The following is a 20,589-nucleotide window of genomic DNA, read 5'->3' as shown; positions in this document are numbered from 1 at the left end:
CCTTGAACACGAATGTGAGTGCCTTGAATTGGGCCCAGAAACAAAACAGCCACCAGTGCAATTGTCTTAAAATGGGGTTTTTAATGTGATATCGCAACAGAACCAATCCTCTTCCTCACCCTTTTATGTGCACTCGGCCCATCTAACTGCCCCAGCCACCCTGGGCAGCTTCTGACATATATAAAACACAAAAATACATTTAAAAACTTCCCTTCAGGGCTGCATTCAAATGCCCTTTAAAGGTTGCATAGCTGTTTATCTCCTTGACATCTGATGGGAGGGCGTTCCACAGGGCGGGCGTCACTACCAAGAAGGTCCTCTGCCTGGTTCCCTGTAACCTTGCTTCTCGCAGGGAGGGAACCGCCAGAAGGCCCTCAGAGCTGGACCTCAGTGCCTCCACTGAACAACGGGGGTGAAGATGCTCCTTCATGTTTACTGGGCCGAGTCCATTTAGGGCTCTAAAGGTCAGCACCAACACTTTGAATTGTGTTCGGAAACATACTGGGAGCCAATGTAGATCCTTTAGGACTGGTGTTATACGGCCTGAGCGGCCACTCCCAATCACCAGTCTCGCTGCCACATTATGGTTTCCGAGTCACCTTCAAAGGGGCTATTGGGGTTGAGGGGCTATTGGGTTGTTGTTTTGATTTTCATTATGTATACAAGTGGTCGCTCAGGTTGCAAACGTGACCTGTGCGGGATGCACATTCACAACCTGCAACGTTCGCAACCCGCAGCGTCACATCTGCGCACACGCGGGTTGCGATTCTGCGCATGCGCAAAAGTGCAATTTAGTGCTTCTGCGCATGCGCGACTGCCAAAACCCAGAAGTAACTCGTTCATGTACTTCCAGGTTTTGGCGGGTGTGTAACCCGAAAAAACGCAAACTGAAGTGGCTGTAACCCGAGGTATGACTGTATTGTGGTTTTGTATCTTCATTTTATTCTGTGAGACCCCCGGGTATAGGGCGGTAAGTAAGTAAGTAAGTAAGTAAGTAAGTAAGTAAGTAAGTAAATAGCCCACGTACTACCCAAGCAAGGTAGTTTCTGAAGGAACTACCATGGAACTACCATCTGCCTCTCCCACCCTCCGAATTTCCCTGCCTCCCAGCGTGGAAACGTTTTGCAACCACAATGCACACATGCAGAGACACGTACCTCCCCCCCTCACCCCTCCGCCCCCCCCCCCAATAAATCAAGAAGGAGGAGGAGATTCTCACCATTGCTCCGTGGGTAGGAAGGTTAGGACTTTTTGGTTTTAACCAGCCCCTTCTGAACCAGGCACCGGTAGAACTCCTGGATGTACGTGTAAACGCACTTCCAATCGGGCTCCCTCATCCGGACCATGTCCTCCACATCCAGTAACTGGGGGCACTCCGCGTGCGTCCTGGGTGGTGGGGCAGGGTGGTGGGGTGCCAGGAAAGGGGAGGGAGAAGCCAGTGATCACAGCCCGGACAGATTTGGAAAGGGGGCAGGGAGGGACGGAGAGGAAAAAGAAGAGAGACAGAAGGGAAAAAACAGAAGAAATACATAAATCCATTTCACATTCCTTTGTGTGTGTGTGCGTCAAACTTACATACATGCTTTTGGGGGGTGTCTCTCTGGCGTGCAATGCAAACGGGGGTGGAAGGAGGAGGGGTCCATTGCACACGTGCGCCTGGGAGTCATTCCTTATATGGGGGGGTGGGATAGGAAGGGCCAGAAGTGCTGTTGTCGGGGGCAGGTGCCACGAGCAGGTGTGGGGAACTCGAACCCGGATCTCGACAGCAAGGACAGTTCGACAGACGAAAAGGGGTTGGGGGGGAGAAAAGGAGATGGAGGGGGCGGGTTGGGTTGGTAAGAAAGGTGCTGTGCTCTGGTGCCTATTCCAAGGTGGGGCCTTCCTTCTATATGGACGCATATAGAGAGAGCGGATGAGGGGGGCCGGAAAGCACCCCGCTGCCTCATCCCATTGTACCCCAGCCTTGCAACAGCGCTGCGGCACAGCCGGGGTGCCTGAAGCTGGTAGAGGGGGGCGGGCACAGGACGACAGCGACACAGGAGGGAAAGCGAAAGCAGCCCAGGAAAGCACCTCTGGTCCAGATCGTGGAAGGAGGGGGTCGGTCGCTCTCGTGGTCCACGGAGAGGAGAGGGGAGCGAGGAAGAGGCAAGTGGGGGTCTCTGGCAGGAGAAACCCTTCGCAGGCAAACACCACTTCCCCTCCTCTTGGGCCAGGACACTGCATTAGGCCCGCAAGGGGGAGACCTGGCTCAGAGAAGAGGAAACTCATCGTCCCGCCAGCCTGGGACATCAACAGAATGAGCAACTAGGAGTCATTGTGCAGACTACTGGGCTCCTGCAGCAGGGCTCTGGCACTCGTGAGAATGTCCTTTAAAAAAGTGATCACCCTCAGGTCCGCTAGTAAAGGAGGCAGCAACGAAGCAATTCAGGAGCGGGGAAAATGGAGGCCCTCAGTTTGACCCTCGGAAATCTCTGCAGGCCACACCCTGAGTGGTTTTTGCCTGGCTGGGGCTTGGCCTTGAATGCAGATCATGCCCCTTGCTTTCACACAGGAAGCTAGTGTGGAAACCAGTCTACAGTGGTGCGTTGGTTCTCAAATGCCTGGTATTCAAACAACTTGGAACCCAAACACTGAAAATCTGGAAGTGTTCTGGTTTGCAAACTTTTTTCGGAAGTCGAACATGCTCCGTTTTGAGTGCCACATTTCCCTTTTGAGTGTTACGCTGAGGTCTGTCAGATTTTGCTATTTATTTTGCCTTTTGGTTTTTGCGGCTCTTTTTGTTTTGTTTTTGTGATTGTGTGGAACCCAGTTTAGCTACTTATGGATTGTGTGACTGCAGTACATTGGTTATTGCTTTCATTTTATGGATCAATGGTCTCGTTAAGATAGTAAAATTGATGTTGAATTGCTGTTTTAGGGGTTGTTTTTAAAAAGTCTGGAACGGATTAATCTGTTTTGAATTACTTTCTATGGGAAAGCGCGCTTTCGTTTTGGAAGGGACTTCCGGAACGGATTAAGTTTGAGAACCAAGATACCACTGTACTGTAAAAAGCTAAAAATTGCATTGCTTGCTCTGCACACTTTAGATCGGCGTCGCCCACCAGGGACTGCAGCCCTTGGGTGGAAAAAGGGTTCAAAAAAAGTGCTAAAATGCAGCATTATTTTGTTGTGGTGGTTCTGTATTTTTAGGGCGAGGCATGTTCAAAAACCCTTATCCTGAGACCTGCAAATGTGGGCGAGCAGTCCTGACTTTCCTGGGTGCTGTGGTCTGCAGGATCAGCCCAAACCTCTCCAGAGGGCCAAATCTTGCAAGTGGCCTGGCTCTCTAAATTTGCATGTGGAGAGGCAGGAGAAGCAGTTGCTCAATGCTGCTCTGGAGAGGCCTGCTGTCCACCTCCGGCTGGGAAGGGGACAAGCAGCCCACGGGAGGAGAAATAAGAGACAAGAAAGCGAGACAGAGAACTCCCTTCCTTGTCTTTCTGCTCAGACCCGTTCCAGGCACAGCACCCAGGGGTGTCCAGGCTCAAAAAGCGGCAGCGGCGTGCCCAGCCAGGCCCCGAGGGCGTCCGCAGCCCCGAAGTCGCTCTCACCACGCAACCCCAAGCTGCAACAGCGCACAACACTACAAGAAAGACCTTGCAAAGAGGTACAGGCACTCTCCCACTCCTCCACACCAGCTCACAGTGTCCCACGTGCGCCACCGCCAAATCCCAAATTTTCCAGAGGAACCAGAACGCCTTCTGGTGTGGAAGAGCTCCTGCGCTCTGCGTAAATAGCTGTGCCCCCTTCCCTTCCTACCTTGTGCGTGAGAAAGCAGCACGAATTGAGCCAGAGCTGGAAAAGGTCTGTCTGCAGGTTACGGGGCAAAATCCCAGCACGCTTGTGAGGCCCCGCCATGAACGGTTAGCTGGCTTGGGTAGTGCAAGAGCACAGTGAGGTATAGTGGTCACAGCAGTCCTCCCAAAGTGGGCAGTACTGCCCCCCTGGTGGGAGGCAGAAGGATTAACCGGGGGGGGGGGGGGGATAAGAAGCAAGGGGAAGCAGGGGCACACTGGAGGTGTAAATCAGACTTTGAAAAGTTGGAGTCTCTGGTCCAAGCCCACCAGTTTTGCTGGATTAATTAAACCAAATAGTTTTAATTGGATTTTGAGTAAGTGTGTGATTAACCGTTACTGTTTCGAAACTCTTATTCTGTTCCTGAGCGGGTCATACAAGCTGTCGTTCTGAATGCTTTTTCTAAGGTAGGGGGCATGGGGGATGAATTTATGGAACCAAGTCTGAAAAAGTTTGGGAACCACTGAGTTAGTGTGTCGGACTAAGACCTGGGAGACCAGGGTTCGAATCTCTCCTTGGTCACATGAAGCTCACCGGACGTGACCCTGGCTGCCAGTCACTTCTTTCAAAACTAAGCCTACCTTAAAAGGTTGTTGTGGGGATTAAAAGGAGGAGGGAGGGAAGACCATATGTGCCGCCTCTGAGCTCCTCGGAGGAAGAAAGGGGGGTGACGAATGCAATAAGATAAATGAATATTAAACAAACAGCCACCTGTGCCCTTACACGCCTCAAGAGATGCCCTTTGCCAGAGCTGTGTGTTTGTTGTGATTCTGCAGGTAACCACCAAAGGTACAACTGGGGCTTCAATCTTCCTAAGAACCCCAATCTTGCATTAAAAAAAAAAGGCAGAACGAGCATGTTTCTAGACCTCATGGTTGAAAAGCACGCTTTGATTTTCCCAGTGGACAGCCGAGACACCCTAGAAGTCAGAGAGGGATGGCTGAGAAGAATTTGTGTCCTCTCCCTTCCCCAGGACTAGCAAAAATGAAATAAACTGTAAGCATTCCAGAAGCCTGCAAAAAAATAATAATCATATTTTGCTTTTCCCAAGCCCAGGTCTTTCTTCCTTTTGATGAGGCCCTGCTACATGACACCAGCCTTCTCCAACCTGGTGCCCTCCGGATTGTGTTGGACAGACAGCGTGGGCTAATGGTCAGAGGTTTGTGGTCTAGCAACACCTGGAGGTAGGGAAAGGCTGGTGTCTGCATACAGGGAGCGCTGCTTTCTGTCTAGACAACACAGCTTAGGAAGAAGAACAGGGGATGAGAAGCAGGCCTTATTCCCCACCTTGAGGTTTTACTGGGAGGTCTCCTCCACCCCCCAAGTCGTCCGCCCAGTGAGACATTTTCTGGTTGAGAACCTCCCAGCCGGAAGCAGCACAGGTTTGTGCGCAACTGAGCAGGAAACAGCCACAGCCCTGGTTAACTCATTGCCACAGGATAGTTAAGCCAGCCTTCCTCACTATGGTGCCCTCTAGATTGCTTTAGATGCTACAACTCCCATCATCCCCTGCCAGTACAGCCATTTTGGACTACAACTCCCATCGGCCTCAGCCAGCACAGACGGTTTGGACTACAACTCCCATCATCCCCTGCTATAATGGCTCTTTTGGACTTCTAGCTCCCCTCACAGCTGTAGCACAAAGCCCATAGAGAGCACCAGACTGGCCAAGGCTGCGTTAGGCAGAGAAAGAGAGAGAGAGAGCACAGGTATGCCAATAACCTGGAAAAGGCGCTAGACCTCTTGAAGGAAAAACAAGCCCTGCACCCGCGCTTCTCTCCCACGCCCGGTGGGGGGCAGGAGCAGCTAAGGGGTACATACTCAGCCGCCGAGAAAGCCATCTCGAAGTTGCGCCGCCGGTCCTGCGGTGAAAGCTGGGCATAATCGAAGGCCTCTGGGAAGAAGTTGTGGACGAGGGCGCAGAAGGCCATGCCGTCGCTCCAGCTGGAGGAAAAGTTCTGGATGTCGACGTGCTGTCGAGTAAAATAAAAACAAAATTTGAAAATTTTGTTTTATTTTTTTAAAGAATTTGATCAAAAAACGTCAAAGCGGGGGTTTGCCAAAAATAGAGAGAGATAATGTTAGCAGTAAGAAGAACAAGCCACACTAACTTAAAAATTTCAAAAAGAGAACAAGAAGAATGCACGTTTAAAGAAGACTGAGAAATGTTTACTGAATATATGGCTGAAAATTGTGTTCATTTAAAAACGCTGGTTAAGTTGAATTCAACAGTGTAAATCGGTTTTGATGGATGTAACAATGGATTACTGAATGGTTTAGTTCATGTAAAAGATGCAGGAATGTATGGTATGTAAAACGGACCATGGAAATAGAAGAAGGGAAGTAATTAATCTAAGGTTATTTAAATGAATATTTTGAAATGTAATTTAGAAAATTTAATAAAAAATTTTGTGTGTGTGTAATACAACTATAAACTAAAAAAGAGATGAAAACTCACATAAACTGCTTTAGGCTTGTCTAACAGAATATTTTTAGCAGGCTCTGAAAAAAGTACAGAAAAGCCATCTGCCTGATATCAATTAGCAGGGAGTTCCAAAGTGTAGGCGCTGCAACACAGAAAGATCCAAGTTCTTACAACTGCAGAGCAGGTATTATGTGGCCTCTGAAAGAGGGCCAGTTCCGCTGATTGAAGCTGTTGAATGGGGTATGTGGGATAAGGCGATCTCTCAATCTGGGGAAGCCCGGGCAGAAAGGGGCAGGGAAGTGGGCACAGGCGAATGGCAAACTAAGTTGTTGGTCTCGGCCGAAATGGCAAAACTGACCGGAAAGCTCAGAAACCAGGGAGACCAAAACTTTAATAAGGAATGGGGGGAAATTATAATTTACCTAGAAGACCACTGTTAGCAGTTGAAAACACTAGCGGGATTGCAATAACACTTGTAACGTAACGAGAACTATGGACATAATGGGGTTATTTTAAAAAATGGACTATTGAATAAACATGCAGTAGAAAAGGGGTAACAACAGAACCTGTGGAGGGAAGATGAGAAGTCCAGAGATTCAGAGGAATCTTAACTGTGGATCTGTCGTGGTAGGATTATAACTTTAAATTTGTAAAACCAAATAAAAATTATTATTTTTAAAAAAGGAAAGTGGGAACAGGCCCGCCGGGGGTTCACTCACCTCGTAGCCCCGTGTCTTAGCGCGGCACCAATCCAACAGCATTTGCTTGATGCTGCTGGCGTTGGGGACCCCAAAGCTGCCCGAGCGCTGGACCGCCACTCGGGACACGGCTGGGTTGGCTGGGCTGCGGAGAGAAGAGGAGAGCGTAAGAAGCTGCCGTATCCCAAACTAAAGTGCTGCTCCCATTGGAAGAAGGAAACGGCCTCCGATCGTGGGGGGCTTGCTTGGAATACTGTATTTTCCGCTCTATAAGACTCACCAGACGATAAGACTTTTCCTACTTTTTGGAGGAGGAAAACAAGAAAAAAAATATTCTGAATCCCAGAAGCCAGAACAGCAAGAGGGATCTGGCTTCTGGGATAGCCCACAAAGCCTCCACAGGGCAGCGGGATGAAGGCACAGCGCTCCCTCTCCCTGTTCTGGCTTCACTCCCTAAGACGCACACAAATTTCCCTTATTTTTCAGGAGGGAAAAAGTGCGTCTTATACAGCGAAAAATACGGTACATCTGCAAAGGAACACAGGCGACTGCCTGCCACCTTCCCTAAAGCCGAGCACTGCCACCCACCCCAGGACTTCTGCGCCAGCCACCCACACCTCATCCGAACACGGCAGGGCTCCTCACCTGCCGCTCTCCTTCTCCAGCTTCTCGATCATGGCCTTCCGGGCTTGCGAAGCCGACGTCTTGGGCAGGCTCTGGGCCTTCATGAGCTCCTTCTTCTTCTCAGCCTGGCGACGTTCCAGGGCAGCCAGGCTGCCAGCACGCCCAGAGGTCTCGTCCTCTCGCTCGAAGATGCTGCCAGAAAGGGACAAAGGTGAGAAAGGGCAACAGGGGCTTTGAAGGAGACTAGGAGGTCAACGCTGGCTTCTCGCTGGTTCCCCGCTTCCCTCTGCAAGTCTTATGACCCTAGGGCGGCCTTACTGTGACTGGGAGTGGCCACCAAGACCATATAACGCCAGTCCTGAAAGATCTACATTGGCTCCCAGTACATTTCTGAGCACAGTTCAAAGTGTTGGTGCTGACCTGTAAAGCCCTAGATGGCCTCGGCCCAGTATACCTGAAGGAGTGTCCCCACCCCCATCATTCAGCCTGGACACTGAGGTCCAGCTCTGAGGACCTTCTGGCGGTTCCCTCCCTGCGAGGTTGCAGGGAACCAGGCAGAGGGCCTTCTCAGTAGTGGCACCCGCCCTGTGGAACGCCCTCCCATCAGATGTCAAGGAAATAAACAACTACAGTGGTACCTCGGGTTAAGTACTTAATTCGTTCCGGAGGTCCGTTCTTAACCTGAAACTGTTCTTAACCTGAAGCACCACTTTAGCTAATGGGGCCTCCTGCTGCTGCTGTGCCGCCGGAGCACGATTTCTGAGCCGAGGTACTATTTCTGGGTTAGCGGAGTCTGTAACCTGAAGCGTATGTAACCCAAGGTACCACTGTATCTGACTTTTAGAAGACACCTGAAGCCAGCCCTGTATAGGTATGCTTTTAATTTTTGACGTCTTTTCGCTTTTAAAAATTATTATTAATATTCTGTTGGGAGCCACCCAGAGTGGCTGGGGAAACCCAACCAGTTGGGCGGGGTATAAATAATTTGTTGTTGTTGTTGCTGTTGTTGTTATAGCAGAGCCAGGGGGCTTTCGTCAGTGGGTCTTTTGCTAGGGTGACCCCCACCAGCGGATGCCCAACACACGGTGTTGAAGAACACCTGTCCCCATTTTGGATGTGAACTCCCATCAGGGCTGTTTTGAACAACAATTCCCATCAGCCCTCAGCCGGCATGGCCATATTGGACTACGATTCCCACCAGCCCCCAGCCAGCACAGCCATATTTGACTACAACTCCCATCAGTCTCAGCCAGTGGGGCTGTTTTGGACTAGAACTCCCAGGAACGCCTTTTGGTTGCCTGGATGAAGACAGCAAGGGACGCACAAGCATATGTAGAACCTAACAAACTACACAAAAGGTAGCATCTAAAAATCCATTGCTCCTCCCACTTTCACCGCTGTGCCCTGGCCTGTGGGCCCCAGAAGCAAATCCAGCCCTCTGCCTGAAAAAGGTTCTCTGCCCCTGGGCTTAGCAGCTAAACCTCAGCTGCGGAAAGAAAACATGGAAGATGGCTGCCATGGAGCAAGCAAGAGGCAAGAGTCGTGGCCGTCCTCCGGCACATGCCTCGCATCCCGCGATCCCTGCGTGGTAAGGGGTTGGACTAGATGACCCTGTGTAGGGGTGCAAATATCCAGAGTGTGGGGGTCAGGTGGGATTGCTATGAGGAATTATGAAAAATGAAGCAAGCCATTTGTGTCCATGATGAACGCATTGCGTTGACTGGGTTTGATCCATTGACAATAGTTTCTGATCGAATCCCACAAGCCTCTCCATCTCTACCATTTGCTTTCTCTACACCTGATAGGCACGTACAAGCATTCTGAAACACAGACCAGTCGCTTCATCGGGCATCCTCAGTACATAAAGATAACAGGCTATTTTGATGTAGTTTGTTAATCTTTAGATAGATTTAAGGGCCAGGAAGAGAGTTTACAAGGAAATCCTGCCTCTCCTGTTTACGACCTCCGGGGTTTCCTAAAAGCATTCCTTCTTGCTTCCTCTTTTATTTACTCTGGACTACTATGCATGCTCAAATTAGCTCTTTGTAGTTTTAACTTTGTCCCACGTGGGGTTTTTGAAATGCTCAGGGGAAATCTGATTGGTTCTTACGAACACTGTGTAAAAAGTTCTTTTGTGAATAAAACGACCTGGGCCAAGGGGTGGACAGGAATTATTATTGGCACCTCCTCCCAGAGTCTTGCTGGTCATGTGTATCCTCATGTGTATTCTATTAATCAGAGTCCAATCCTTCCCTGTTTGGGGAACGCTACAACCCTGGCGTCCCCCTGCCCACTCCGCAATTCTGTCGTTCTGTGAATGCGGCAGGAGCTGTGCAACTGGGAGAGGAGCTCCAGGAAGGACTCACCTGCCGACTTTCTTGGAAGACGATGTGCTGTAGGACGATTTCGTCTGGACAAAGGTGTTGCCGTCTGCTGAAAGGTTGAAGAGGGGTGGGAGACAAACATAAGGACCTCAGGTACCACGGAGGCAACAGGGCGACATGCCACGGACTGCGCCAAAGCATCACCCTTTCACTGGTTTAGAATTTTATCGTGTTTTTAGCTTCCTTAACGGGCCGTGCAAACCACTCTTTCGAAGAATGCTTTTTTATAGCGTAGGAGGCACTGGGGATGAGTTTATGGAACCAAAGGGACAGTGTCCGAAAAAGGCTTGAAAACCACTGAGTGGGTGTGTTTGACCTGGACCTATGAGACTCGGGTTCGAATCCCCACTCAGCAATCTAAAGCTCGCTGGGTCAAGTGGCTGCCTCTCATCTTAAACCTACTTCACAGGGTTGTTGTGGGGATTAAATAAGATGGGGGTGACAAATTGGTGACAAAGAAGGATAGGACGTTTTTTATGTATGCTACTACAGCAGCAAGAATTCTTCTGGCAAAGTATTGGAAGACACAAGAGCTACCCACTCTGGAAGAATGGCAAGCGAAGGTGATTGACTACATGGGACTGGCAGAGATGACCGGCAGAATCCGTGACCAGGGGAAAGAGACAGTGGAAGAAGACTGGAAGAAATTTAAAATTTACCTTAAAAATTGTTGTAAAATTGAAGTGTAATGAGATGTTAAGGTGTTAAGAAATAGAGAATTGCAGCTGTAACCAATAAGTTAAGGAAATTAGAATGAAAGTGAATTAATTAATCAGTTGGAGGGTTGCTGAAGAAAGGCAAAAACAAGGATGCAGAAAAGGGGAGGTATGGGGAAGTCCGGGAAGCAAGGTGTAGGAAGATAAGATTACGAAAGTATACATGTTTATATGTTTGTATGTTTTGTTTGTTTTGTTTGATTGTCTGTTTTTATTATATGCTTGGAAAATTAATAAAAAATATTTTTTAAAAAAATAATAAATAAGATGGGGGGAGGGAACCATGTGAGAAGGGGGCAGTGGTCCCAAAAAGTGTGGGAACCGCTTCTCTAAGCACTATGCAACACTGCAGTAGCTTATTATGCTTTGCGCTTGCAATGTATTGGTGCTGGCCTTTAAAACCCTACACAGCCTCGGTCCAGTATACCTGAAGGAGCATCTCCACCCCCATCGTTCTGCCCGGACGCTGAGGTCCAGTGCCAAGGGCCTTCTGGCGGTTCCCTCGCTGCGAGAAGCCAAGTTACAGGGAACCAGGCAGAGGGCCTTCTTGGTAGTGGCACCCGCCTTGTGGAACACCCTCCCATCAGATGTCAAAGAGAAAAACAACTACCAGACTTTTAGAAGACATCTGAAGGCAGCCCTGTTTAGGGAAGCTTTTAATGTTTAATAGGTTATTGTATTTTAGTGTTCTGTTGGAAGCCGCCCAGAGTGGCTGGGGAAACCCAGCCAGATTGGGGGGAGTATAAATAATAAATTATTATTTTTATTATAATGTACCCTTCAAGCCCAGACATCTCAGGAAACAGAGAAACACTCAACACCACAATAAATCTGCTCTCAGTCCATTTAGCTTGGCAAGAAAGAATAGCCCTCCCTCTTCCTGGGAGCCCCTCAAGGCAAGGAAAGAAAACATTGTGCAGGAAGAGCCTTACTTTCCGATCTCTTCACGTAGCTGGACTCCATCATCATCATGCGGGAAGTCTTGCTGCCATCATCTGGGAGGGGAAAAGCACAAGAGGGTAAGCAGAGTGCTTATGGATCAGGCCAGAGGCCTACCTTGTCTGGCGCCCTGTTCCCCACAGTGGGAAGCCCACAAGCGAGACTTGAAAGCTTTAGGCTTCTCTCCCTTTGTTATTCTGCCTCTGATCCTGGTGACCATCAGGATCAGCCTCACAGAATCAGAGTTGGAAGGTGTACTAAAGGCTAATGGATGATCTAGGCGAGATTCCTGCACCGCAAGGGGGTTGGACTAGATGACCCTCGGGGTCCCTTCCAACTCTACAATTTTGGGATCTAGTCTGACCTCTCCTGCCCAATGCAGGAAATCCAGCGGCAGCAGATGGTTGCCACCCTCTGCCTCAAGTCCTCCAGCAAGAAAGAGCTCTCCAAATTTCTACCAAACAAAAACATCTTGGAGGTCCCGGGCCACAGGGAGGTTAGGCTGGCCTCAACCAGAGCCAGGGCTTTTTCGGCTGTGGCCCTAATCTGGTGGAACGCTCTGTCACAAGAGACTAGGGCCCTGCGGGACTTGACCTCTTTCTGCAGGGCTTGCAAGACAGAGCTGTTCCACCAGGCCTTTGGCCAAGGCACAGCCTGACCCCCTCCTTTGGTAATCCTCATAGAACTCTAGCCCAATGGTTGCCATTAATTTGATTCTGAATTGATTTTAGAATGTATGTTAATTAATTGACTGTGATTTTATTTAAATTATGCTATTTTTACTGTTGTTAGCCGCTCTGAGCCCAGCTTTGGCTGGGGAGGGCGGGATATAAATAAATTATTATTATTATTATTATTATTATTATTATTATTATTATTATTATTATTATTATTACCAAGCAGCTATTAGGGTCAAGAAGGAACATTTCCCTAAAATATTCTCCCCAAATCTACCCTCCTATAACTCCATCCCCAGATAGACCCAATCTTGTTCTCAGGGGAAACAGAAAAGAAGACTTTGCCCCCTTCTGCCTGATGACAGCCCTTCAGATATTACACTCCTCCTCTGTCTGCTTTTCTCCCGGGTAAAAATAAACAAGTTTCCTTATTTTATTTACACCTGACCATCTTGTCTTCCTCTGGACCTGCTCCAATCCAACTAAATCCTTCTTAAAGCTCAGCGCTCAGAACTGGACACCGGACTCCAAGCAAAGAAAAAAGCAAAAGTATTATTTCTCACGACTTGGAAACTCTGGTGCAGGCGACGCCGTCTAAAATTGCATCAGCCCTTTTCACAGCCGCATCACAGGGCTGGCTTGTTACCAGTGGCCGTTATACTAGCCTTGTTCTCCACACATTTGTCTAAACCCCTTTAGCGCCCTCCCAAGTTGGGGGCTGTCATCATTTGCAAATTCCAGAGTCCAGCTAGGTGCTGCATGAAGAATCCTTTCTTTTTGCCTGTCCTGAATCTTCCAACATTCAGATTCATTGGATGACGCAGAGCTCCAGTATTTGGCAAAATGCATCTCCCTATCTTTTTTCAGGGACGGGGGTGGCACTGTGGATTAAACCACCGAGCCTAGGACTTGCCGATCAGAAGGTCGGCGGTTTGAATCCCCACGACGGGGTGAGCTCCCGTTGCTCGGTCCCTGCTCCTGCCAACCTAGCAGTTCGAAAGCATGTCAAAGTGCAAGTAGATAAATAGGTACCACTCTGGCGGGAAGGTAAACGGTGTTTCCGTGCGCTGCTCTGGTTCGCCAGAAGCGGCTTAGTCATGCTGGCCACATGACCCGGAAGCTGTCTGCGGACAAACGCCGGCTCCCTCAGCCTATAGAGCGAGATGAGCGCGCATCCCCAGAGTCGGTCACGACTAGACCTAATGGTCAGGGGTCCCTTTACCTTTTACCTATCTCCCTATCTTTACCGGGCAGAATTTTATAACCCTTTATCATGTTCCCTCATGCTCACCGTTTTCCCTAAACTAAAAAGAACCAAGGATTGCGAAAATAATTTCCTTGTAAGGAAGTTGCCCCAAACCTCTTAAACCAGGCTTCCTCAACCTCAGCTCTCCAGATGTTTTGAGACTACAATTCCCAGCATCCCTGACCACTGGTCCTGCTAGCTAGGGATCATGGGAGCTGTAGGCCAAAAAACATCTGGAGGACCAAGGAAGCCTGTCTTAAACACTGAGCTTGTGCCTTTCCAAACCTCTCTCAGCTCTACAATATCCTTTCTGAGGAGAGGCTGTGATGGGTCAGGTGGAAGCCCTTAGCCTTGAAGCCAAGAAACTGCCTTAAAACAGGCCATCAGGGACATGGAAACTGCCTGACACAAAAAAAGAACACTGTGTCCATCTAGCTCAGTACTGTCTACACTGACCGGCAGCAGCTCTCTGGAGATTCAAATAAGGGACACTGACAGGAATTGAACCTGGGACCTTCTGCACCAAAAGCAGATGCTTTACCACTGAGCTACAGCTCTTCCCTTACACTGTCTGGCAATTGGTCCACTTAGCTCAGTACTGTCCACACTGACTGGCAGCAGTTCTGCAGGATTTCAGACAAGAAGTCTCTTGCAAGTGTACTTGGAGATGCTTTTGGGGACGAACCCGGGACCTTTTGCACACAAAGCAGATTATCTGATGGCCCTTCCTCACGCGTCCATCCTTCTATCCATCCCAGTGCTGCCTACTCTGACTTGCAGCCTCAGCTCTCCAGGGTGCCAGCCAAAGAGAGGCATTTCTGAGTCTTGCTGAGCCCCTTTTAACTGGAGAGGCCTTGTATTCGAGGGTGTAAAAGGTACTTCAGCCCATCGTTCTCCCTACAACGGAGGAAGTCCCGGGAAGTGGACGGCATGAGTCACGGCCGAGCGAGGAGCGCTTACGTCCCAAAAGAAAAGACTAACTCAGATGCTCTAAAGCATGGCCAAAGGACAGAGGACAGAGAGAGAGAGAGAGATGAGCCATTCCAAGCTTCAGGTGCCAGGATGAGGCCGTGGAGACGGCCGGAGAAGGCACCAACCATCCCGGTGCAAAAAGAGAAGAAAAACTGCCAGCGGTGACCCCGATGCAGAGGAGGAAGAAGGACAGTTTCCAGAGCAGAAAGAATAGGGCGTCTCTCCACGGGGATATCAAGGACCCGAAAGAGGCCTGAGGTGACGTCTGGGATGCGTGCTGTGCGTCTCCCCCCGGAAGCCATGCGCTCGGAAGGAAAGGCGGAGCGTCCCCAAACCCCCAGCTGCTCCTTACTGGACTGGACAAGGCGCTGGGTCTTGGTGACGGTGCTGATGGCTGAGCCATCGGCGGACATGGCGCTCTGCCGGGCCGTGGTCTCTGTGGTGTGGGTGGCCCCTCTCGATTTGGCTTCCTGGATCCGCAAGCTGCGCTCCTTTTCTCGTTGCTCTGCAAAACGCCACATCCCAGAGGAGTCAGGAACGGCGGCAAGAATGGCGGGAGGAGGGCAAAGATACAGGAGCCATGGGGGGCCTTGTTGTGCCTTTTTAACAAACCTATCTTTTAGCGCTGGAACTCCCTGCCTATTGACAACCAGGCAGGCCCCTTCCTTGCACAACGCCGGCCAAAGACATTTTTGTTTAGGACAAAGCTTATCCAGACATGTAGGAAACTGGTCTGTGTTTTGTGTTGTTTTCAGTTCACCGTTCCTTTTCATTTCCCTGAAGATGTCTTACAACTGTTGCTTTCAACAGCCATACTATGGAAGTCAAAAGGAATCCATTCTGGAAGTCTATTCGACTTCCAAAACGTTTGGAAACCAAAGCACGGCTTCTGATTGGCTGCAGGATGGTAATGGTAAAAGTAAGTGTAATTTTAAAAAAGGTTAAAAATTATGATATATGTAAACTGCTAAAGATGAGGTAAAATGAAAATCAGATAGGGGGGACTTGGGGAAGCTCACTTAACAATGTTTAGAAAAAATAAGGATAAGACAAGAATTTGTTTGTTTTTCTGTTTGTGTTGTTTATTAGTTTATTAGTGTTATAAAATTTATTATTAGTGTTATTAGTGTTATAAAATGAATAAAAAAATGGGGGGGGGAGCTCCTGCAGCCAATCAGAAGCCATGAAAGCCCTGTCAGACGTTCGGCTTCCAAAGGAATGTTAAAAAACCGGAACACTCACTTCCAGTTTTCGATCTTTAAGGAGCTGGAACATTCGACTCCTGAGGCGTTTCGGAGCTGAGGCACGACTGTAGTTTCATAGTTCTACTTTTTGGAAACCGCTTTTTGGAAACCGCTTTAAGGATTTTGTTTTATGAGAACAAAGCAGTACATAAACCTTAGGGAGTAAAATATACTGTGGCCAGGAGCCCTTTCTTTATTTCACAGATTCATTAAATTTTAAATTTCACCCTTCCTCCAAGGAGCTCAACTGTAGCAGCTGTGAGTCTCCTAAAACACCACTGGTTTGATCCTCACAGCAGCCCTTGGGGGGGTGAGTTAGGTCAAGGGACAAGAACTGGCTCAAGGTTACCCAGTGAGGAGGGGGTGGTTTCTTCACTCAACTGCAGATACATACAGATTGCTGCATTTCATAGGAATACAGGAAGCTGCCTTACTCCGAGTCCATCCAGCTCAATATTTTCCACACTGACTGGCAGCAGCTCCCCAGGCTGTGGCACCAGCATGGCCATAAAATGGACATGCAGCCATGCTGGCTGGGGGCTGGCAGGACTCGTAATCCAGTTGTAGTCCAAAAGGCAGCAGGTTGACGAATACTTGTGTGAATCCGGTGGCTTTTGCACAGCAATTCTTAGTGCCCATTTGCCTCCCACTTCTCTATAGTTTAAGTCTTCTCATTTGAGGACTAGATTTCTTGAAGTGTGCAATTATAAAGCTCCCCACCCCCCAAAAAAAATCCCCAGGCAGGTACCTCGCTTCCGCTGGCGCAATTCCCGCATGGCGGCCCGTATCAGCCGCCGCTCCTCAAAGTCTGTGGTCTGATCCAGCTGCAGGGAGAGGGAAAGAGGGGTTATTACTACCACTACTACTTCTATCTCTCTCTCTCTCTCTCTCTCTCTCTCTCTCTCTCTCTCTCTCTCACACACACACACACACACACACACACAGCTTTTCTCCCTTCATTTAAAAAGAAGAGGAGGAGTTTGAATTTGATATCCCGCTTTATCACTACCCAAAGAAGTCTCAAAGCGGCTAACAATCTCCTTTCCCTTCCTCCCCCACAGCAAACACTCTGTGAGGTGAGTGGGGCTGAGAGACTTCAGAGAAGTGTGACTGGCCCAAGGTCACCCAGCAGCTGCATGTGGAGGAGCGGAGACGCGAACCCGGTTACCCAGATTACGAGTCCACCGCTCTTAACCACTACACCACGCTGGCATGAAAACTGCTCCCAACAAGGAAAAGCCGCTCAGAGAAATTTAATTCACACAGATGTAATCCTGCAAGCATGCAGGCGAAGGACATTCAAGTTTAATTTTATTTTTAAAAACCTGGAGAAATGCTGCCAGTCAGTGCTGACAATAAGAAGTTAGATTCTAGATCCTTGGTTTTATTATTTATGTTGAGAAGGACCAGCGGCCTAACTCAGTATAAGGCAGCCTCCAAATTTGATCATCCCTTTATTTTGGAACCACGAGGACTAGGAACTTATCTTATTTTGAAGTAAAGCCCTTGGCTCAGTGGTAAAACATCAGTTTTGCATTATGTTTCCATGATCATTCTGGCTGCACCTGTCATGGGCCAGGAATCGGCTTCACCTGCTGAGCAGGTCCGTTCTTAACCTGAAACTGTTCTTAACCTGAGACACCACTTTAGCTAATGGGGTCTCCCACTGCTGCTGCACCGCCAGAGCACGATTTCTGTTCTCAACCTGAAGCAAAGTTCTTAACCTGAGGTACTATTTCTGGGTTAGTGGAATCTGTAACCTAAAGCGTATGTAACCTGAAGCGTATGTAACCTGAGGTACCACGGTATATAAATGCAATAAATAACAATAATGTCGGTTCTCATCAGCCACAGCCAGCGTGACCAATGATTAATCTCCCCTAGTGCATTGATATAGTCCTCCTGTCACTTTCATTAAACACCTTTCGGCGTTAGGCAAAAACGTTCCTCTTTAATCAGGCCTTTGTCCGATTAACATTCTTATGTCCTTTAAAATGTGTTGGGGTGGTGTGGTTATGGGTTTTGTTCTTGTTTTTATTCTGCTTTTATTTTGTATTTGGAACGTGTGCAGAAGAGGGCAACCAGGATGATCAAGCGTCTCGTCTTATGAGGAGTGTTTGAAGGAGCTGGATATGTTTAGCCTGGAAAAGAGGAGGCTGAGAGGAGATACGATAGCTGTCTTAAGAGCCGTCACGTGGGAGAATGGAGCAAGCTTGCTTTCTCCTGCTCCGGAGGGTAGCACTCAAAACCAATGGCTTCAAGTTACAAGAAAGGGGATTCCAACTGACTTTCTGACATTCAGAGCTGTTCATCAGGGGAACGGTCTCCCTCAGGAGGTTGTGGACTCTCCTTCCTTGGAGGCTTTTAAGCAAAGGTTAGATGGCCATTTGTCATGGATGCTTTAACACTGCAGGGGACTGGACTAGATGACCCTTGAGAGTCCCTTCCAACTTTGATTTTCTGCCACCCTGAAATCTTCAAATGAAGGGTGGTATACAAAATTTAATAAACACCCTTTCGGAGGCTCCCTAGCGAGCAAAATGACACCGGCTTGTGGCAGGAGGCGACCCACCCCAGATCCAAACCCTCTCCCAAACATTTATTATTATTATAATGTATTGAATTTATTTTATACATTTTAATTAATTTTTTCACATATCATTCCCAACAATAGTTTAACATATATTCTTATCTTATACAGTCATACCTTGGGTTAAAGTCGCTTCAGGTTGAGCATTTTCAGGTTACGCTCCGCGGCGACCCAGAAGTAACGGAACGCGTTACTTCCGGGTTTCACCGCTCACGCATGCGCAGACACTCAAAATGACGGCATGCACATGCGCGGAAGCGGCAAATCGCGACCCGCAGGTGTGGGTTGCGTTCTGCTCAGGATGCGAACGGGGCTCCAGAATGGATCCTGTTCGCATCCAGAGGTACCGCTGTACAATATTTTAGACTTCCGTCAGCTACCTCTGAAGATTTTCCATTCTTTATCACTTTATCTGCATTTCTTAATTTCTCTATTACTTTTAACTGTCCTTAACTAATAATTTTCTTCATACTCTTCCTTGCAATATTTCGCATAGTCCTCCTTACAAAACTTCTAGCAGTCCTACTAGCGTAATCTGTTTCTTATAACTGCTTTTCAAATAGTTCAAATATTTACTCCAGTCCTCTAAGAATCTCTGGTCCCGCAGGTTTCGAATCCTTCCTGTCAATTTGTCTAATCCTGCATAGTCCATTAATTTCAGTTGCCACTCTTCTTTCGTCGGTAATTCTTCTTGTTTCCATTTTTGTGCCAATAATTATTGAATTCATTCATATACTACCCAGAGGTCTCAGGGTGGTTCACAGAACAAAAACATTTGCTCCAGACACATAGACAAACATGCACACACCCTTAAAGGGAAAGGGACCTCTGACCATTAGGTCCAGTCGCAAACGACTCTGGGGTTGAAGCGCTCATCTCGCTTTACAGGCCAAGGGAGCCAGCATTTGTCCACTTCCACAGACAGTTTGTCCAAGCCATGTGGCCAGCTTGACTAAGCCGCTTCTGGCGAAACCAGAGCAGCGCATAGAAACGGCATTTACCTTCCCGCCAGAGTGGTACCTATTTATCTACTTGCACTGGTGTGCTTTCCAACTGCTAGGTTGGCAGGAGCAGGGACCGTGCAATGGGAGCTCACCCCGTTACAGGGATTCGAACTTACCCCATTGTGGGGATTCGAACCGCTGACCTTCTGGTCGGCAAGCCCAAGCAGCGCAGTGGTTTAAGCCACAGCGCCACACACCCTTACCCGACCCCAGATATGTGAAATATATCATCACTGAAGCAGTCAAATACAACATTTCATGTTACCCAGAGTGGACACACAGGGGAATGATGCTCCAGACAGGGAAAACTTCCTGTCATACAAGTTCTGGAGTATCCTTCCCCTGTCTGTGACCAGGTAGATGGGCATGATCCTGGCAGACCCTAAAAAGGGGCTAATCACACAGCCATCTCCCTCTTTTGCCTTTTTTTGCTCTCTGCTGGCTCTTAGCCAGCAGCACACGGCTCATCCTTATAGAGGATGGAAGCCACAAGGTAGAAAGTCCGAGGCCTAGCTCAGACTTCTTTTCTCTACAAATGTAACTGTAACCACAAGATAAAGCCTGCCTCCAGAATATTACAGTGGTACCTCGGGTTACATACGCTTCAGGTTACATAAGCTTCAGGTTACAGACTCCGCAAACCCAGAAATAGTACCTCGGGTTAAGAACTTTGCTTCAGGATGAGAACAGAAATCGTGCTCCGGCAGCAGTGGCAGCGGCAGCGGGAGGCCCCATTAGCTAAAGTGGTGCTTCAGGTTAAAAACAGTTTCAGGTTAAGAACGGACCTCCGGAACAAATTTAAGTACTTAACCTGAGGTACCACTGTACTGTGGACTGAATGTTAAGTAAACTTTACTCTTACTTTCAATCAAGACTGTTGCATTATTTTAAGAGGGAAATAAAAGGCGAAACTTGCCAGGAACAAGCCAGACTGGACTGCTCAACTTAAATGATTCTAACGAATCCATCAACTTGCTTCCAGCAATCTGCAAAGGAATATGCTCTGCTGCTTGCTCACTAGCGTCAGTGAGGAGGGGTAATATTTAATCAATATATCCTCTTCTACTTTCCTCAACATTCCCACAAGATACCCAACTCAGAGAATCAGCTACAGTGGTGCCCCACAAGACGAATGCCTCGCAAGACGGAAAACCTGCTAGACGAAAGGGTTTTCCGTTTCTGAGTTGCTTCGCAAGACGATTTTCCCTATGGGCTTGCTTCGCAAGACAAAACGTC

At 48.4% G+C, this 20,589-nt stretch overlaps 1 protein-coding gene across 7 annotated transcripts in view; it reads right to left on the bottom strand.

Moving 5' to 3' along the window:
- Positions 1-20,589, bottom strand: part of SMTN (smoothelin) — an 85,494-nt gene that overhangs the window by 5,394 nt on the left and 59,511 nt on the right. For 2 of the 7 annotated variants that reach the window (XM_028709064.2, XM_077920394.1), the window contains exons 14-20: positions 16,508-16,583; positions 14,868-15,020; positions 11,614-11,676; positions 9,948-10,014; positions 7,603-7,773; positions 6,979-7,102; positions 5,656-5,807 (exon numbers count right to left, since the gene is read on the bottom strand). In XM_028709064.2, the coding sequence (XP_028564897.2) occupies positions 5,656-5,807; positions 6,979-7,102; positions 7,603-7,773; positions 9,948-10,014; positions 11,614-11,676; positions 14,868-15,020; positions 16,508-16,583 (806 nt within the window). Of the gene's footprint in view, positions 1-1,219; positions 1,387-5,655; positions 5,808-6,978; positions 7,103-7,602; positions 7,774-9,947; positions 10,015-11,613; positions 11,677-14,867; positions 15,021-16,507; positions 16,584-20,589 lie in introns of all 7 variants that reach the window. The other 5 variants (XM_077920393.1, XM_077920395.1, XM_077920392.1 and 2 more) reach the window with 5 other exon arrangements.

Source organism: Podarcis muralis, chromosome 16, assembly GCF_964188315.1.
Source record: "Podarcis muralis chromosome 16, rPodMur119.hap1.1, whole genome shotgun sequence".
Taxonomy (NCBI): domain Eukaryota; kingdom Metazoa; phylum Chordata; class Lepidosauria; order Squamata; family Lacertidae; genus Podarcis; species Podarcis muralis.
Note: the sequence above shows the minus strand (reverse complement) of the source record. Positions and strands in the feature narration are given on the sequence as shown.